This window comes from Grampus griseus (assembly GCF_964374135.1).
Source record: "Grampus griseus genome assembly, chromosome: 1".
In the NCBI taxonomy this organism is placed as follows: Eukaryota; Metazoa; Chordata; class Mammalia; order Artiodactyla; family Delphinidae; genus Grampus; species Grampus griseus.
In genome coordinates this window covers 70,391,041-70,410,284 of record NC_139017.1, presented here as the reverse complement: position 1 = coordinate 70,410,284, position 19,244 = coordinate 70,391,041, and the positions used below count along the sequence as shown (strand labels likewise).

General features: G+C 51.3%; 1 protein-coding gene across 1 annotated transcript; it reads right to left on the bottom strand.

The window, feature by feature from the left end:
* Positions 1-7,907: 7,907 nt before the first annotated feature.
* On the bottom strand, positions 7,908-13,348 carry LOC309833176 (ETS translocation variant 3-like protein; the record flags this gene model as incomplete). Its single annotated transcript, XM_082671354.1, has 5 exons — positions 7,908-8,377; positions 11,986-12,106; positions 12,509-12,698; positions 12,954-13,191; positions 13,285-13,348. The coding sequence occupies 5 exons, from the start codon at positions 13,346-13,348 to the stop codon at positions 7,908-7,910; spliced, it is 1,083 nt and encodes a 360-aa protein (XP_082527480.1).
* Between the last annotated feature and the right edge of the window lie 5,896 nt (positions 13,349-19,244).

Sequence of the window (19,244 nt, the reverse complement as noted above, 5' to 3'; positions counted from 1 at the left end):
TGGATTATAAATTGAAAAGGGACAAGCTTAGACTCTCTAAGAGGCTGGTGGGGGCCTAAATTAGGTCAGTGTAGCATTGTCCAGAAAAGAATAGATTCGAGAAATGTTTAGGGGGTGAAACTGGTAGGATTTGGTGACTGACCAGGTGTAGGAAGTGAGGGAGAAAAAAGCTTGGCCTGACACTCTAGTTTCTACTTGGTTGTAATAGGCTAAATTGTGGTGTCATTAACTAAAGTTAGAAACTGAGAGAAAAGGGGAGTGAGGAGCAGCGCTGGATGATAAGACAAAGAATTCCATTTGGGACGTGATACAGTTGAGCTGCCTATGGGAAAATGAGGCAGAGATGCTCGGTGGGCAGCTGGACCAATAAGTCTGAAGCTTGAGTGAGAAGTCAGTGCTGGCTGTGCAGATGTTGTGGTAGTTAAGACAAAGAGACAAGACGAAACTAAAACCGTCTAGGAAGCATGTGTAGGATAAGCAGAGCTGTGGCCAGTGTTTTGCAGAACACTGGAGGTGGGGGAGCAAAGGGGAGCCCAGAAACGAGTTTGAAAAGGAACAGTCTTAGGAATGGGAGAGTTGAAAGGGGATGGATCTTAGCAACTAATGGAACAAAGGGTTTTCAACCGTGTTGCATGCAGAGGAGAGGTTGAATAAGATGAGGACCAACATGCGGTCACTGGATTTAGTAATATGGAAGTCACAGAAAAACATGGCACCAGGTCCCTTCCTAAGCCCCAACACAACCTTGGAATCCTTCTCAACTATGTGCTGCCTAACTGTGGCCCCAGACAGTTAACTGGAGTTGGCACAAGTGTTGACACCTGCCTGACCTTCCTTGTTTGGTACAGGTGGGAGGGGTTACATCACTGGGGAGACAATCCATTCCTAGGACTGGAAAAAAGGACCGGGGGCAGGGGAGGGAAGCCTCGAGCGGAAAGTGGAGTAGACCGAGAGGAAGGGAGTGGGATATAGGTAAGAGAAGATTTAGAACAGATGCTAAGAGCTGACCTGGGATCAGCAAAAGACTTGTGAGGACCCAGATGAGGGCAGCTACATGGTAGCACCTTGTCCTGCAGTTGTGGGATTTCCTCCATCAATCCATGGCAAGCTGGGGTAGGAAAAGTGAATGGGATTGATTATATAGGGATTGATACCCAGGGTTTGCTGTTCCAAGTGACCCAGGACAACTTATTCTTGGGGACCTTGGAACCTTCAACTGAAAAACAGATGGGTTGGACGCATGATCTCTCTGGCTTCATTTCTAAGTTCCTGGCAATCGTCCACAGTAATCGTGCTGTTTGGGTCTCATTCCATTTGGATGCAAAACCTCTGGCCCAGAAACCAAACCTTACCCATTGCTTGCTTTCCTCAGGCTGAACTTTCCAGGTAATTACTGCTGTGTTCACTCAATTTTCCCCTGGTGGGTTGCTCTGACTGGTCTGAGTCTCTGAATGGTTAAGGACAAAGCAATGAAAGAATTATAAACAGTATTAATTGTGATAGAATTAACATTTCAAATGGAATTAATAGCTCCCAGTCATGTGACCAGATACATTACTTTTATAGGTAATTATGATAAGTAATTAACACTAAATAAGTGATTCCTAACCTGGTGCCTGGAACATTTTCTTCCCTTTCCTCAAAACCTTCTGAAAAGTTCTCCTTTTGACTAACCCTATTTCCTACCTTTATCCTTAACAGGCCATAATATGAATTTAAACTATCTTTCAAATATTGTATTAGCGAGGTAGCCTTTGTTCCCAATTTTTTTTTTTTTTTTGTACGCGGGCCTCTCACTGTTGCGGCCTCTCCCGTTGTAGAGCACAGGCTCCGGACGCGCAGGCTCAGTGGCCATGGCTCACGGGCCCAGCCGCTCTGCGGCATGTAGGATCTTCCCGGACCCCGGCACGAACCCGTGTCCCCTGCATCGGCAGGCGGACTCTCAACCACCGCGCCACTAGGGAAGCCCTGTTCCCAATTTTAAAGCGGGAGAGTCCAAGTTATAAACGGCATATGAGCATAAAAATGTTCAGTTGCCCTCACCATTTATTTGAGACAAACCGAAGACGACAGTAATGACGTAAGAGTTTACTCTTACTAATAAAGGTGGGGGAAGGTGGGGAGAGGTCATAGCTGCTGAGGGTCCAGGGGAGCTCATCCTTTTCAGCTGGCATCATAGGCCAGCACTTGAAGCAGGACTATGGAGCCAGGTGGCTTGGATTTGAGTCTGGCTCTGCCACTTGCCAGGAAAGTGACGTTGAACAGGTTGTTTTACCTCTCTACTTGGTGTCCTCATCTGTAAAATGGGATGATAATAGAGTCTACCTCCTAAAGCTGTTGTGGGTTTTGGATGAGCTGACGTATCTGAAGCACTTATGACACAGCTGGCTCATAGTAAGCGGTGTGTAAGTGTGGCTGCTTGAAATATTATCATCTTTTTGGAGGACAGTCGAGCAATATGTATCTAAAGCCATTGAAATGTCATAATTTTTGACCCAGTTATCTCACTCCTGGGAACGAACCTCAAAGAATTAATTGAAGGAAAGAAAAAGATTGTAACTATGGACAAAAGTTTTGAAAACATTTTATTTACAAAACAAATAACAAGAAACAACCGAAAAAAACCCACCGAAAGGGTAATGGTAAAATATATGTTGTATAAACATGATGGAATAGTCTGCCCCGGTTAAGATGATCAACGTTAATTACAGGGACTTCTCTGGTTGTCCAGTGGTTAAGAATCCTCCTTCCAATGCCGGGGATGCAGGTTCTATCCCTGGTTGGGAACTAAGATCCCACATGCCGTGGGGCAACTAAGCTGGCGTGCCTTAGCTAGAGAGGAGCCTTCGTGATGCAACAAAGAGCCTGAGTACTGCAACTAAGACCCGACGCAGCTAAAAAAACCAAAAACAAGCAAACAAAAATTAATTACAAATACATAATGAAGTGTTTATGAAGTAATATTTGATGAAACAAGAGATCACAGAATTGTGTGTCTGTTTTGATAACTTTATAAACAGTTGGCGCGTGTTGCTTGGCTTTCTGTGTTTGGTAATTAGAAAGGACCTCTTGAGATTTACTTTTAGGTATTTTATTTTATTTATCTTATTTTATCTTATTTTATTGGAAGCAAGTTTATTTAAAGAGACACATTCCATACAGATAACACAGTTCATCTCAGAAGGTAAGAGCGGCCTACTTTTAGGTGTTTTCCCTGGTGGCGCAGTGGCTGAGAGTCCGCCTGCTGACGCAGGGGACACGGGTTCGTGCCCCGGTCTGGGAAGATCCCACATGCCTCGGAGCGGCTGGGCCCGTGAGCCATGGCCGCTGAGCCTGCGCGTCTGGAGCCTGTGCTCCGCAACGGGAGAGGCCACAACAGTGAGAGGCCCGCGTACCGCAAAAAAAAAAAAAAAAAAAAAAAAGTAGGTTGATTACTAAACAAAATTCATGTTTAAATTATGTGTTGCGCATGTATGCAGAAACCTTGCCTCTCCAGTGCTCGGTACTCAGTCGTCTGCTGTGACTGCCGGAGCCCTGACCCGGGCACACCCCACCCTCCTCTCCCCGGCCAAGTCACCTATGTTTCATGCAAGGCACTGGCTCCTGCCACGCTGTCTGTGACCCTTCACAGATGGAAGTGTCTCAAGGGCACCTCAGAACCTGGCAGCACAGTGTTTGGCACGTAGTTCTCACTTAAGAAATGCTTGTTGAATTATATATATGTGTGTGTGTGTGTTCATATGTGTGTGTGTGTGTGTGTGTATAAAGCATATACGGTACTTGAATTTTTTCTCCCCTCTTGGTCAGAGTCTTCATTAGGGAGAAAAAGGGAGAGGATAGGGATTCTCCTCATTGCCAGCAATGATTCAGGGCAGCAAATACTTTGCTTCTGTTTTTGTTTTGAAATGTCCGAGGCCTCTTCCATATGCTAATCAAGTGTTCCAATGACAAAACACCTTCCATTTAACTACTGTGTGTTGCACCACCCTGAGAAAACCAGCCTTTATGGGGACACCATATTAATGCAGATCAGACAATTAGAGGACAGCAGTAGACAATATGTAATCAAGCGACAAAATGTACACAAAAAGGAAAATGTTTGCTACTATGGTCATATTAAAAATTAAACAAGACTAATTTATAAAACAGAAATAGACTCACAGACATAGAGAATAAACTTATGGTTACCAAAGGGGAAAGGGGGCAGGGAGGGATAAATTAGGAGTTTGGGATTAACAGATATATACTACTATATATAAAATAGGTAAACAACAAGGTCCTACTGTATAGCACAGGGAACTATATTCAATATCCTGTGATAAACCGTAATGGAAATGAATATAAAAAATAATATATATATAAATAAATATACAAATAATATATAATAATAATATATATAAATAAATAAAGAATATATATATATATAAAACTGAATCACCTGAAAGTGACACAACCTTGTAAATCAACTATACTTCAATTAAAAATAAAAAGAGGGGCTTCCTTGGTGGTGCAGTGGTTCAGAATCCGCCTGCCAATGAAGGGGACACGGGTTCGAGCCCTGGTCTGGGAAGATCCCACATGCCGCAGAGCAACTAAGCCCGCGAGCCACAACTACTGAGCCTGCTCTCTAGAGCCCGCGAGCCACAACTATTGAAGCCCGCGCGCCTAGAGCCCGTGCTCCTCAACAAGAGAAGCCACCGCAGTGAGAAGCCCGCGCACCACAACGAAGAGTAGCCCCCCGCTCACAGCAACTAGAGGAAGCCCGCGTGCAGCAACGAAGACCCAAGGCAGCCAAACATAAATAAATAAAATAAATAAATTTATTGGAAAAGAAGAAAAAAATCACACAGGAATAACTTTTAACATTTCCCTCTCAGTAGATAATTTGCTCTTATTTCTAAGGAATTTTAAGGGCCTCTTGAAGTCTCAATCCATGTGAGGTGAGATGGAAAGAACATTAACTGATAATTAGGAAATTTATGTTCTGAGTTTGGCTCTTCTACATGTATGATGTTGAACAAGTCCCTTCTTCTCTCTGGGCCTGTAAAATTAGGAGGTTGAACTTGATGATCTCAAAGGTCCCTTATGGCTACTAATGTCTGGTTCATGAAGCCTGGGAGTTCTGACGCCCTACAACTCTGCTGGAACCCAAGTGTGCTCCTGTCCCTGCCTTTGGTGCAACAGAGTCCAGGGCCTGGGAGCGGGGGTTGGTGAGCTGGATTTGCTGTGTCTTGCCCTGGTTCCCACCCCTCCTAGAAGAAGGCTGAGCATCTGCTCCATACTCTTCTCAGAGGACGCTGATGGCCCCAGCGGGCTAGAGGGTGTGGTGTCCAGGGCTGATGGCTGCACCCGACTGTACCAGAGGAACTGACAATCTGCCCTCTGTTTTCCCGTTAGACCTGTGGATCCTTTGGTGAATAGTCCATGATTTGCAAATGGGGTTTGAAATAGGAGAGTTCTTATAAAATAGTTTTATCCTGCAACTCCCTTCCTCCCCTCGAAAGACTCGAAGGTGCCCAGCACCCCTTCACCTCAAACAGCGCCCCCATGGTTTCTACCCACCCAGCCTGGTCCCGAGCTCTGAGCTCTTCGGATCGCTGGTGTTGACTCTGGCCACCAGAGGGCACCCTTGCAACGTGTAAACCAACAGTTCTCTTCGCGTTGGTGGAGCCTGGGTCGCATCTTTGCCAGAACATCTGGACTTGCTGAAGCCTTTCTTAAGTGATTCTCAACCAGGCACGGTTTCTTCCCCTGGGGGGAACATTTCACCAGGTCTAGAAGAGGAGGCTGGGGGAGGGTGCTACTCGTATCTAGAGGCCAGAGATATACTAAACATCCTGCAATGCATAGGATAGCTCCTCACAGCTAAGAATTTTGCAGCCCAAAATGGTAATAGTGCAGAGGTTGAGAAACTCTGCTCTCCTTGAATCTGTTGTCTAAAACACAGAGTGCACCACCTGGAAATTTATGTCCTCTGAAGCTGAGCTTTCAGTCTCCTGGGTTCACCTACTCTAAAAAGAAATTTTAGAAAAGTGACCACAAAGCATTTTTCATTGCCTGAAACGTGGGGGTCATAGCAACCACGAACTTCTGAAGAGGAGGAGGGGTCAGGCAGGACACATGGGGGTCCTTGTTAGGGAACCCTGTTCCCGAGGCTGGCCTCTCTGAACAGGACCCAAACCCTATGACAGTATGATCCAGTTCTTTGTGCCACAGCAGACAACACTAGCTCTTTGTCTCCCCAGACTGGACAGGATGATGGGAAAGCGCCAGGCTGGGTGTTCGTCCTTCTTGTAGGGCTGGGGATGGGCCTGGGCCTGTGACTTTGGGAGCAAGTGAGAAGCAGTTTTCACTATAGCTCCTAGGATCTCCTGGGAGCGACACTCTGAGGTCCCCTTTTTTTGGCATCTGGGGTAAGGGAGGGAGACTGTGATGAAGCCCACTCACAGATCCTTTCTCCTGGCCTATACCCCGCTTGGAAGCCTGGGAGCTGGGTTCCTTGCTCATCTTAACCTTTCTGTGTGGTGAGGGCTTAGCCCTGCCTTACTCTGGGTATCTCCTTCCCCAGTCCACCCATGAGAACATGCGCCTGCCCCAAAGGACTGAGAGGCAGTGGGTAGCAGAATGAATAGGGAGCTCTGAGAGAGGGATGCACCCCTACTCTTTGGATGAGGGCCAGGGACAAATGATGGACAAAGGGACCCTCTGTGCCTCCTTAGTTTCTGCTCTCCATCATGGGAAGAAAGTGGAGACAAATCCTAAACCTGTAATTGGCAGCCTAGAGATAGGAGAGCAATATGGCTTGGCTCCTGGAACATTCTTTTCTTTTGGCCTTTCCTTGGTTGAGCAAAAGACCCCTCTCTATGTGTCCCCTCCTCCCCCAGCCACCTGTTGCTTCAGTTGGCTCCCCTTGTCATTCTTAGGACCTGGGGTGCAGAGGGAGAGGGACCCCTTCCAACTCCCTCCTTCATCCCCAGCCCTTAAAACTCTGCTCAGAGGTCCATGGCAGGGATCTGGGGGTCATTCTGTGAAGACCCTTGCTCTGCTCTTAGGTTCCTTCCTTGAGGTTGGTTTCTCACTGGCCAGGGCAGCTCCTCGGGCTACAGCTTCAGCCTTTCTCTCTGGGGCATGATGGCAGCAGAAGGGAGGAGAGTGGCTGGCTTGATTCCTACTCTTCCTCCCAACCCCCTCTCCCCCCTTCCCATCAGGAATCTTGGGTGATGTTTAACTCCATACCAGATCAGAGGGCAGCAGGAACGCAGGAGGGGGTGGTCAGCCACGAGGGAGGTTTGCCAAGGGCATTTTATTCATGGTCTGCAGTGGAGTATTACAGAGCTGAGGAGGCCCATCCCTCCTGACCCCACTTGCTTGGGTCTTGGGGAAAGGAGGGGACAGGAGCTCCCAATGTCGCAGAAATCAGAGGGATCGGAGAGAGCTGCATGGAGGGGCAGGAGAGAGAGGGGAGACCTTAGACTGATGAAGGACAAGGGCCCCAGCGAAGAAGGGAGTTGCCCTGAGACTCGGGGAACAAAACAACTCCTGACCCTTCCCCAACTTAGACTCTTAATTTCCCGTCTCATGTGGGCAGGTATAGGGTCTTTCAAATGATGGAAATCTATGGAAACCTTATTCTCTTTCTCCCTCAAAAAAGTTGAGATTAAGAATGTCTCCTTAATCTGATTAGCAATTTGGTGGGAGGGGGCACTCTGCGTCAATTTTCCCCTTCCCCACATTCGCTTTTTCCCTGCGATGCCCTCCACCTCCTTGGGTGCAACTCCGTTCCTTCAGATCGTTCTACAATTTAAAGCTGTTTCCAGCCAGGGGAAGGAGCAAAGCCAGAAGGGAGGTAGATAAGAGGTGAGATGGAGTTTGGGGGACACACCCCCACTTCACATCTTCCTCTCCCATTAAGGAGGATCCAAGGGCCACACTGCTTTGAAGTTCTGCAGATTGGGGGACACGGGACTTTCCTCTACAATGTAGGGTTCCTGCCTCTCTGAGGAGAAGCCCTCTCTGGGATCCATCGTGGGATCAGGCTTCACCTCCAGCCCCTCGGGCCTCAGGCTTGGGAGCCAGAGCCTCTCCCCAGCCCCCTGCGCCAGCCCGGCCAACAGAGGAAGGCCAGGAATATACCAGGCCCCTGGGGCCCCTGCAGCCCCTGCGGGTCCTGGGAGCAGGGTGTCCGGCATGGAGGACCCTGGGAAGTGCTGCCCTGCGGGGACAGGGGGCAAAAAAGGCCCTGAGAGGTGGGGCCAGTCAGAGGGGACAGGGGGTGGCAGGGGAGGGGTGAAGGAGGCAAAACGGGGAAGCTCGTCTTGGGGGCTCCCCAAATGGCAGCAAGGGCTGAGCCGGCAGTGGGCAGGGGCAGAGCCAAGTCCTAGAGAGGGAGAGAGAGAGAGAGAGACAGAGAGAGAGAGACAGAGAGAGAGAGAGGGTCAGTGAGTCCCCACCGCTGGAGATGTCTCCTTTCTCTGCCCACTTCCCATTTCTTTCTTTTTTTTTTTTTTTTGCGGTACGCGGGCCTCTCACTGTTGTGGCCTCTCCCGTTGCAGAGCACAGGCTCTGGACACGCAGGCTCAATGGCCATGGCTCATGGGCCCAGTCGCCCCGCGGCACGTGGGATCCTCCCGGACCGGGGCACGAACCCGTGTGCCCTGCATCGGCAGGCGGACTCTCAACCACTGCGCCACCAGGGAAGCCCTCCCATTTCTTTTTGCTCCTGCTTGAAACCTTCTCTCCCCACCTGTGCACCTTCCTTTTTTCTTTGCTTCACATCTTATCGTAAATGTCATCTCCTTGGGGAAGCCTCTGAGCCTTCCCAGCCTAGGTGAGAGCCCCTGGACTCTCCCCTCATCCTTCCTGGTACTCTCCTCCAGGGCCCTGTTGCTTAGAATCAGGAGTCATTTGTGTGATTATTAATATCTGTGTTCCCAACACTGTGGTGGCAGGAACTGTGTCTGTTTTATTCTGGATCCCGGGATCCAACCCAGCCTGGCATGTATTAAGTGCTCAATAAAAATGTGTTGGATGAATGAATGAGGATATTCTTTGCCATAACTCAATGGATCCATTCTTCACTCTCCTTGTCCCTGTAGCAAAGGACTTTAGTTCTATTCTAGCTGGGCAAAGATCTAGTTGTGTGACCCTGGGTTTGTCATTTAAATTCTCAGTCCTCAGTTCCTTCATCCATAAACCCCCTGCTCCTAGCTAAGATCAAACAGCATCATGGGGCCTGCTGAGCTGTGAGGCCAAGCATGTGGGGTGAGCCCCAGCCTTCCCCTTCTCTGGCTGGCTCTGGCCTATAGCTCTCCTCCTCCAAGAAGCCCTCCCTCCTTCCATTCCTTCCAAATCTGCCCTGTTTCCCCAGGATCCTGCAATAGAGACTCCTAGCCTGGGATCTCTGGGGATGATTATATAGAACTTCACACCACTTTCTATAGTTCAAAAAACCTAACTCCAGTTCCACATTTTTTCTTAGCAAGTATCAACCCAAGGTGATGACATCAGCAAGGCTATAGTTAGTAAAAACTGGAAAAACAACTTAGTTGTTACTTAATTCATCCGATTTATTTGGTAGGAACAATATTTCTGATGTTGGATCTGTGAAAGGGGAAAGTAGTGAAAATGATCCTTCGTGAGGAAAAGCGTGGAGACCCCTGCAAGAATGTACTTTCTCCTAAGTCACTGTCCTTTTCTTGGGTCCTTAGATGACGTGGAGACTGCTGTCTTCCCCCAGGAAGGTGTGTCCCCTGGGGCTCCTGGGGGCAGTGTCCCCCCTCAGGGCCCCACAGCTGAGTAGGCATGTGGAGAAGATGGTTCTAAGAGTCCTCCTACCCCTCCCCGCCCCTTCCCAGCTCTGGTCCTGCAGCTTCTGTCCCTGGCTCAGTAGTCCTGGCCGCTCTTCTGCCCAGAAGCTGCTTCCTCTCTTGACACCAAATGCTGTGAGTGAAGGTGGAGTGAAGGGCTGGCACACCCTTCTGGAATCCCGATCCAGAAGTGGGCATGTGGCTGCTGCTAGGCTCCCAGAGACCTGAAGCGGCTTAGGGTGCCCCAGGACCCAAGCACAGGCAGGGCCTGGGCACCCGCAGAGGGCAGGCAGGTGCAAAATACCTCAGGCCAAGCGGGGGCTCGCCAGGGAATATTTTTTGATTTCCCCCTCATAGTTTCCCAAAGAGTGCAGCTCTGTGCCCAAGGCATTCCCAGAACTGGGAAGGGGTGGGTGTGAGTGGAAGAACAGAGAGGTGTTCAGGTGCTGTCTTGCTGCAGGCTGCCAGACTTGTGGCCCTACGAGTCCTAGCAGGTCTTGGGCCGCCCTACGCCCACAGCTTTGGCTGCGCTCGTGAGGACCCAGAGCCAGGTGTCCTGCATTCTCTGTGAGGTGGGACCTCTGGGCTCTCAGCTGCACTTGGGCGGGGTGAGGGCCATGGGTCTTTGTTCCATGAAATTGCCAGAAGTGGAGGGATAGGTCTTGGGCCTCTGCAGAAGAGCCTTGTGTTGGTCAAGTGTCTCTTGATCTTTTTCACAGAAAATCTGACTTTGCCTCTTCCCAGCTTACAGTCCTGGAAGAACTGGCCTCTGCCTGCATTTTTGCCGTGTCCCCCTCCATCGCCATGTGCTGTCACACTGGCTTCCTCCCGGTTCCTCTTTCCTGCCCCAGGACCTTTGCACACCTTATTCTCTCTGCTTGCCATGCTCTCCTCTCTCCCTCTGAACTAAGCCGGCACCGATTTACATTTTGGGTCTCAGCTCAAATGTCACTTTGTCAAGGAAGTCTTCCCGGCTGCACCCTGAACTTCCCTGTAGCAGTTAGCACAATTATCATTACTTATCTACTTGTTGGATTATTAACTGAATGTCCGCAAACCCCCTCTTGTCTACAAGCTCTATAAAGGCAGTCTTGCTCACATTGGCACCCCTGGCCCTAGGACAGGGCTTGGCACATTCAACAGGAGCCCATGAGCTATCTGTTGAAAGAAGAAATGAGTGAATAAGGGAATGAATGGGTGAACTTTATCTTCCCAATCTCTCTTCAGTTGGGCCTCCTTCTCCACCCATGGCCCTTGCCTTGGTTCTGTCCCCATCGTCCTCTGCCTAGATGAGCTTCAAAGCCTCCAACATCAGTTGTATGCCTCTCCCACCACAAACTCTACATCAACCCAAGTCGCCTTTGCAAAATGAACATCTGGATGTGCTTCTCCCTCTGGGTCCCTCCTGTCCACGGATCAAGTCCAAGCCCCCTCAGCATGGCTTCAGAGGCCCTCTGTGACCAGACGCCTGTCTGCCTCGCCAGCCTCGTCTCTCACCCGCCTCCTTGTTCCCACTCCCATCACGCACCTTAGTCTCACCATGTAAGCTGCCAGCAGATCTTCAGACTTACTACACTCACTTGCAGCTTTTTACTTCACAAATGCTGTTCCCTCTGCCTGGGCCTCTTTCTCCATCTTCTTCACCTGCTCAGGTGTAGCCTCCTCCAGGAAGCCCCCACTCATTTGCATTCCCATAGCACCTCGTGCTTCCCAGAATCTCAGCACTGGTCACTGACCATCCTCCCATCTCTGTTCCCTACTGATCTCCGAGCATCTTGAGAGCCATCTTTCATCTCTGGGTCCACACACTTAGTAAATAGCTGGTGAGCAATAAATGTTTGTTGAATGAATACATGACTTATCCTTTGACTCATGCCCCCTCACCCATGTGCTCAATCAAAAGGGTCCTCCCGGGGGCTCCCCTGGTGGCGCAGTGGTTGAGAGTCCGCCTGCCGATGCAGGGGACACGGGTTCGTGCCCCGATCCGGGAAGATCCCACATGCCGCGGAGCGGCTGGGCCCGTGAGCCATGGCCGCTGAGCCTGTGCGTCCGGAGCCTGTGCTTTGCAGTGGGAGAGGCCACGACAGTGAGAGGCCCGCGTACCGCCAAAAGAAAAAAAAAGGGTCCTTCCGTCCTCTGCTTATGATTCCCTGGGCCCACCCCAGTCCTGAGCACTCACGGTGGACAATGCTGCCGCTTCCCTTCTTGTCCCTGGAGGCCTCTGGTGGTCCTTGAGGGGTCCGCTGTCCAGCCAGCTGCTCTGCCATGGCCCAATGGGTGGACAGCCTGCTATGCAGGAGCTGGGGAGTGAGGAGAGCAGGCTCAGGGGTTGAATGGACCCTCCCTGGCGTGTATTCCCCAGTATACATTGTTTGTTTTAATGACCAGTCATTACAATAATGAAATACTCTCATAATGGTTGCTAAGTCAGCACTGCCCACATGTCCTGGGCCCTCCCCTGAGACCCCGCCACCTCCTTCCCTGTGATCCTGGCACAGAAGGAGTTGCCCTCTCTCATAGGCAGGTGCTCTACTGTAGGGATCGTTAAGTATGTAGGGGTGGTTCAGAGTATCACCCCCACCCCTGGGACACTCAGGGACTAAGGATGCAGGGGGAGAAGAACATTGAAAGCTGATGGGCCCCTGAGGCAGAGAGGCAGGTTCCGGTGGAGCTCTGGGGATGGGACCAGCTTTCATGCCTACCTCACTCTGTACACCCATGGGCACCAGGGCTGGTCGAAACAGAGCAGGGGCCCCCAGCAGCAAGTGGAGGGATGGCGGTGCCCACGACTCCCACAGAGGGTAGTTGACGACGATGAGCTTGCTGAAGTTGAACTTGTAAGTGAACCTTTTGCCTTTGGTCTTGTGCAGGATCCTCTTATTGTAGTAATATCTGGAGATTCCAAGGTTGAGAATAAAGGGTTGGCCCAGTGGCAGGGAGGATGCAGTCAGGGACGCAGCCACATCCCCCGTCCCCAAGCTGCCAAGGCAAACCCCAAGCTGATCTTGGATAACCACTGGACATCTCACCACACTCCAGAGCATTTCCCAAGCCTTGGAGGGGCGGGAATCTGACAGGGGTGCCAGAAACCACGGCTCTTTCCTTTGAACTCTCCCCTGTCTGGCCACGTCGGCTGCCTCCTCTCACCTGAGGGCCCGGCTCAGCTTGTCATAATTCATCTGTGGTTTGCACTTCCTGCGGCCCCAGAGGCGGGCCACCTCGTCTGGATCCTTGATGACAAACTCCCCGTACTCTCCCTGCTGCCAGGCGATGACATGGCGGAACTCCTCCTTCTGCAGCAGCTCCAGGATGAAGTACCATAGCTGGATCTGCCGGGAGCCCGGGGACGACTCGGCTTTGCAGGCCCAGTCGGGGAAGGCCAGGCCTGGGGTGGAGAGGGGAGTGAGCGCCGCCCCACTGCTCCCGAGGCCTCTGGGGCACTGCTGGAGCACAGCTGGGACACCTGGCGGAGGCTCACCTGAGATCCAGAAGTGACGGGAGGTGATGGCAGGGATGCCCTCATCCAGGCAGCCGCAGTGCATTGTCCATTCCGGGGGGGCAAGAGCTGTGTCTGGGTCTTGGGGGGAAATGGTCCCCTCTTAGGAGGAAGCGAAAGAAGGCAGGAGAGAAGGAGGTGAAAGAGGAAGGAAAGAGAGAAGAGGGAAGAGACTAGGGGAGGAAAGGGAGACTGAGGCAGGGGAGCAGGGTCTGAGGCAGGAAGCTCCCCCCAGCCAGGCTGGGCCCAGCCTCCTCTGGGGACCTCCTCACTGGCCAGGGGCTGACCCAGGGCTTTGGGCTTGAGGCTGAACCGCTTTATAGATGGGGAGGAATGCAGAGGGTCCTAGGTCCTGCCGCCGCTGGGGGATTTAGACAATGACACCTTTTCTCAGGCCTTAACAGGATGGGGGTTTTTCCCAGGAGGAGACAAGTGAAAATGTAATTAATCGCTGGCTCTTTCTAAACCTTGAGTGTTGGCAGATACACGAACCCGCACTTTTATAGTACTTAGAACAATTTTACATTTGAGAAGAGGAGGGATTTTTGTGCGTTTTATTCACTGAGGAGTCTCGAGTGCCTAGCAGAGCGCCTGGCATGTCATGGACGTTCAAGAAATGATTGTTGGTAGAATCAATGAATGGTGATGAAGTTATCAAGGGTGTCACTATGTGTTTAATATCTGTCTTCCCCTTCAGAGTGTCAGCTCCCTGCGTTCAGGAACCCTGGCTGTCTTCTTCCCTGCTGGCTCCCCGGAACCCATCCTAGCCCAGGGCCTTGTACTCACAGGGGCTCTATAAATATTTGTTGAATTAATGAACCATGGGCAAGGAAGATGGAATCTTGCTGGTTCCCAATTTGGCTTGGGGGTGGGATGGGGGTGGGCCTTGAGATGGGGGGAAGACTGGGGAACGAGCCCCACTAAGATAAACTTGCCTGATGCAGGGAGGGGAAGAGAGGAAATGTCTAAGTCACAAAGACTTCCGGATGGAACTGAGGATGGTGCGAAAAGCTGGCTTCTACTGTCACTAGCGCAAGATGAACTGATAGGCCAGAGGATGAGGAGGGATGGGAGAATGAGAGGCCTGCTCCTGGGGCTGGGCCCAGGCGCAGCGGACTGCTTGCGCACAGGGGACCGGCTCACACCACCTGGGCTCTGGGTTTCCATCTCTGATGCAGTTGGCATGAGGCGAGCGTTGTTCTCAACCAGAACTTATTAGACCGTCAGGTCTGGAGGCATGTGGGGGCTTACCTGGAGTAGCCTCCACACTTTCCAGATGAGGCTCAGAGAGGGAAAGCGACTTGACGATGGTGTATGGTCGTCCCACCCTCCACTCCTAATTCACGGCAGTTTTTCATATACCGTGCTGCCTTAAGACTTGAAACAAATCATCTGTAGCCGTGCTTCTCCAACTCTAATGTGCATAGGAGTCACTTGAGGATCTCTTTGAAATGCAGATTCTAATTCAGTGGGACTTGGTGGAACCTAAGATTCTGCATTCCTAACAAGCTCCTAGGTGATGCCAGCGCTGCTGGTACGTGGGCTGTACTTTGAGTAGCAAGAATCCATGGGAAACAGCATTAAGGAGCTGTGGGTGTTGGAAAGTCAAGGAATCCCGAGGAATCCCAAGAACAAGGTCCTACTGGATAGCACAGGGAACTATATTCAATATCCTGTGATAAACCATAATGGAAAAGAATAGGAAAAAGAATGCATATATATGTATAACTGAATCACTTTGCTGTACAGCGGCAATTAACACAACATTGTAAATCAACTATACTTCAATAAAATAAAATAAAATTAAATTAAAAAGTCAAGGAATTCCAACCCTGCCCTCCTTCCCCCCACACTAAGAGGTCACTGGGTCTCTTGCTCTCCTTTTCCCAAGGAACACTCAGCTCCAGGTGGGCCAGTGGACAAACCTACAGCCCGCTGGGGACAGGTGTGTCCAGGGGTACCCAATCTGGCCCCAGCAGAGAGCATCTCTGGAAATTAAGGCAGACAGGGCTATGAGTAGGTCTGTGCCCACTCTGAATCTGGGTGCATAGGTTTTCCCACCCATCCATCTGTCTCTAAACTGATAGCTGATATTCTGGAATCTTCTCTCCTTCTTTTCCTCCCCTGAAGCAGATGCCCCTACTCCTCTCCCACCTTCCTTTCCTGCTCTGTCCATTGGGAGGTTCCTCCTTTGTCTAACCTCCAGATGATTGGGATGTCTCCTACCTCATCTTAGGAAAATGGGTGGGAAAATAGGGGGAGCAGAAGTGAGAGATTCCAAAGGAGGACTGTTCCTTGGAGGAAGCAGATAGAATTCCTAGGGCTGCAGTGCCTCCTGCTGGATCTGATGATGTTTCCTGGTCTGGAGGGTTTGAGACCTCAGGGTAGATTTAGAATCTGGCAAGAAGAGAACAATAAACCCAACGCAGAGCAGACACTCAGGGCACTCTGCACTGTGCTGAGAAATTGAAACACCCTGAACCTCACAGGAAGTATCAGATGAGGTGGAGCTCAGAGGGGTTGACTGACTTCTCTAAGGTCACACAGCTCTTAAGTGAAAGAGTGGAAAGCAAGAACTTAATACAAAATACAAAATTTATAATATTCAGCCGCCTAGGTAGGCTACCAAACCCTCTCTCCTGCTCCCTCAAAGAACAAAATCTAAAATATGAAGCCAAATATGACGCGCAGGCTCAGTGGCCATGGCCCACGGGCCCAGTCGCTCCGCGGCATGTGGGATCTTCCCGGACCGGGGCACGAACCCGCGCCCCCTGCATCGGCAGGCGGACTCTCAACCACTGCGCCACCAGGGAAGCCCCTGATTACTATTAATAGGATTAATCCCCTTGGCCCACACAAGCGCTCATTACGACACATGTAGGTTTTAGGTAATTATTTAAGAAAAGCAATAGCGATAACGATGATAAAAAAGAGAGCCTTAACCTAGATGTTGGAGCCAAAAGAAATGTCCCAAGCAGATTTTAGGTTTTAAGAGTTTAGTGAATATGAGCTGGGCCCCTATCATGAACCCAGCATTGGGCTTGACTTTTTTTTTCTTATGTTACTTCATTGAATCTTCACAACCCTTCGTGGTGGGTATTATTATCTCTGTTTTGCAAGCTGAGGAAATTGAGGTTCAAAAGATTGGAAGACTTGCATAAGATCCCAGGGCAAGTGGTGGAGCCGGATGCAAACAGGTCTGACTCCAGGCTCTGAGCTGTAATTAGTCAATCAGGGCAGAAAAGTTGAGGATGAAACTTGGGAGCAGAGGCAAGGCTTAGGAGGCCCTGGGTCCTGAAGGAGGTGCTCCAGTCTAAACCTGAGAGGTGGGCTCTTGGCCAGAAAAGTGATCAACAGTGGGGGAAGCCAGAGGACCATCAGATGGGCAGAGTGGAATACAGAGAGGTGAGGAGGACAGGAACACGCCCAGGATAAACAAAGGTCAGAGCTCAAGACAGGGCTGCCTCTCTGCAAAGTAGAAACTTGCATCCTAAGTCACCGTGTCGTTGGCCCTTCTAAACTGCTAAAGGGATTGTTCCCATAATCTGATTGATCGGACACAGCGAAGTCTTCTCAGTGACTGCTTGATGGATGAGCGGGAAAACGGACTGTTTATAAATTCAAAGGCGGCCAGAAAGAGGGCAAGAGGGTCGGCGAGGAAGAGAGTGAATCAGAGAGAATGAGACAGAGAAATAGCATCGTGGAAATCGGGGATGCTGTGGACACAGGTGAGGTTCAGATACAGCCCTGGGAGACTGAAAGATCAGAGTGGAGAAACCAGCCCTGAGGGGCAATGAGGGAAACACAGAGATGGCAGTGTGGGGGGATGTGTGCGTAATATTTTCTGCTTCTTAGCGTCGAGCAAACTGCTCATCCCCGCCCCGCCTCCGACCAAATCCCCAGTCTGATTAGAAGCCTCTGGTCTCTCCCCTTGATCTCAACCCCAAGTGGAGAGCGGTTAGTCCTGAGACCTCCCTTAATGCTATTAGCGAAAGCGGCTTAGGATGGAGAGCAGGACCAGCTGGGGGCCTCAGAAGGGCAAAGCCAACACCTCTTCCCTGGGGAATTTGGGGGAAGGGCAGGGATCGATGTCCTTCTTCACCAAGGGCATCTTGTCCCTTCTTCTGCCAAACCCAGACAGCCTAGGGCAGAGAGGAGCCCTTCTGGACGCTCCCTGGCTGGGAATCTGGCCAGCTAAACCCCATCTCCCTCCCGCAGCCTCAGCTCTTGCTGCCATCAGCCCATACCTGGGAGAGGCGCCTCCCTCTCTGCCACTGCCCCAGCGGGGTCCACCCTACTTCCCCTGAATCCCTCCTTCCTCCTCCTCAGCCCTGAGCCCCCTCTCCAGGCTCCCTCTCAACCTGCTCCCATTGCCAGTGCCCCCTCATCGGGTCTCAGATATTTATCGCCTCTTTACCCCGCCCCCACCCCTCCAGCCCCTTGCAGACTTGTCTCTGGCTCTTGTCTCTGTGGTCCCTGGGGGCCGTGGGATTTTAAAAGGTTTGTGTTACTCCATGGAGTCGAAATCCAAACCCAGACAGCCCCATGCTCCACCCCCAGCCCTGGCAGGAAGGGCAGTTAAAAGTCATGGGGAAAGTCACAGACCCCCCCCAAGGACCCAGGGGTTGGGGAACAGGAATTGGGGTGTCAGGAGACCAGCTTCCAGCCTCACACCCACTGCTCCCTTGGTCTGGCCCCGCCAAGTCTCTGTTTCACTTTGCTTGACCTTTAATCTTCAACTGTTTCCTCCTTTCTTACAGTTTCTCTCCTCTCCCCTCTCAAGTCTTATTCTTCCTTGTTTCCACTTCCCGTCTACCAGGCTTCTCTTGTCTTACTTCCCTAGCTCCTTTCACTTTCCTTTTTCTCTGTTGTCCATCCTTTTCTGTCTCAGTTTCTGTTGATCTCTCCATTCCTGTCTTTACGTCTTATGTCTACAGATCATACTGTCTCCTGTCTACAAATCAAGTGATCTGTCTGTCTTGCCTCCCCCTGTGCCCGTTTTCCTCCTTAGAGGGTGTCCCTGCCTCACCACCTCTCACCCAGCCTGCCCTCTGTTGTGCTGTCTCTGTCACTCTCTCTCTTGGTCACTTTCTGTCTTACCTCTTTCTGTCTTTCTCCTGCCCTCCTGTCTCTCACCTATTCTTCAGAGATGGAAACTAAAGCCCAGGCCCCCAGCTTCCCGACCCAGGCTCCTCCAGTGCCCCTGTCCTCCCCCCAGCCTTCCAGCGGCCCCTTGCCCTCTCTCCCAGCACAAATTCAGTGTCAGTTCCTTTCATCTCCTTCCCATCAGCTGGGCCCCAGGGGATCCCCTTGACTGGACACCCCCCGATCCTTCCCTTCATCTCCCCACCCAGGGGACAAGAAATCCCCCCCAGTAGGTGGCTGGGGAGTCTGGCCAGCTTCAAGGAAGTGAAAGCTCTCAGCCCAGTGCTGAGCTGGGATGAGCCGGCAGGCCCGTCTGGGGCTGAGTAACGGGACGGAGGAGGAATGCAGCAGGCAGCGGGCCTCCCAGGGCGCTCTCACCAGCTGGGGGCCTCTAACGCTGTCTCACTCAGTCGCCAGCCCTCAATGCCATGTCCGCTTCCAGCTTCCGCCTCAACCCTGGCCCTCGTACCCAATCTTACCATGAACCCTGAATTCAACTTCCACTAAGGGCCAAACCGGACTCGAGACTCCATCCATGTGCCCTGGACTCTCCCCACGGGGCCCCACTGCCCTCGAGCAGGGTCAGAAAGGGGTTGGAGGTGGAGTGGCAGCGGCACCACCTTCTTCCCAGTGCTTGCCCTCTTGTCTGTTGGGAAGGAGGGTAAGACCTTTCTCTGCCATGGGAGCATCACCGTCTGTGCCTCTCCAGCCTCACACAGCCCACCTCCGCCCCAGCTGTCACAGGGGTGCGCCTGACACGGGGCACCCAAGCTCTTAGATTTCGGGCTTCTTGGACC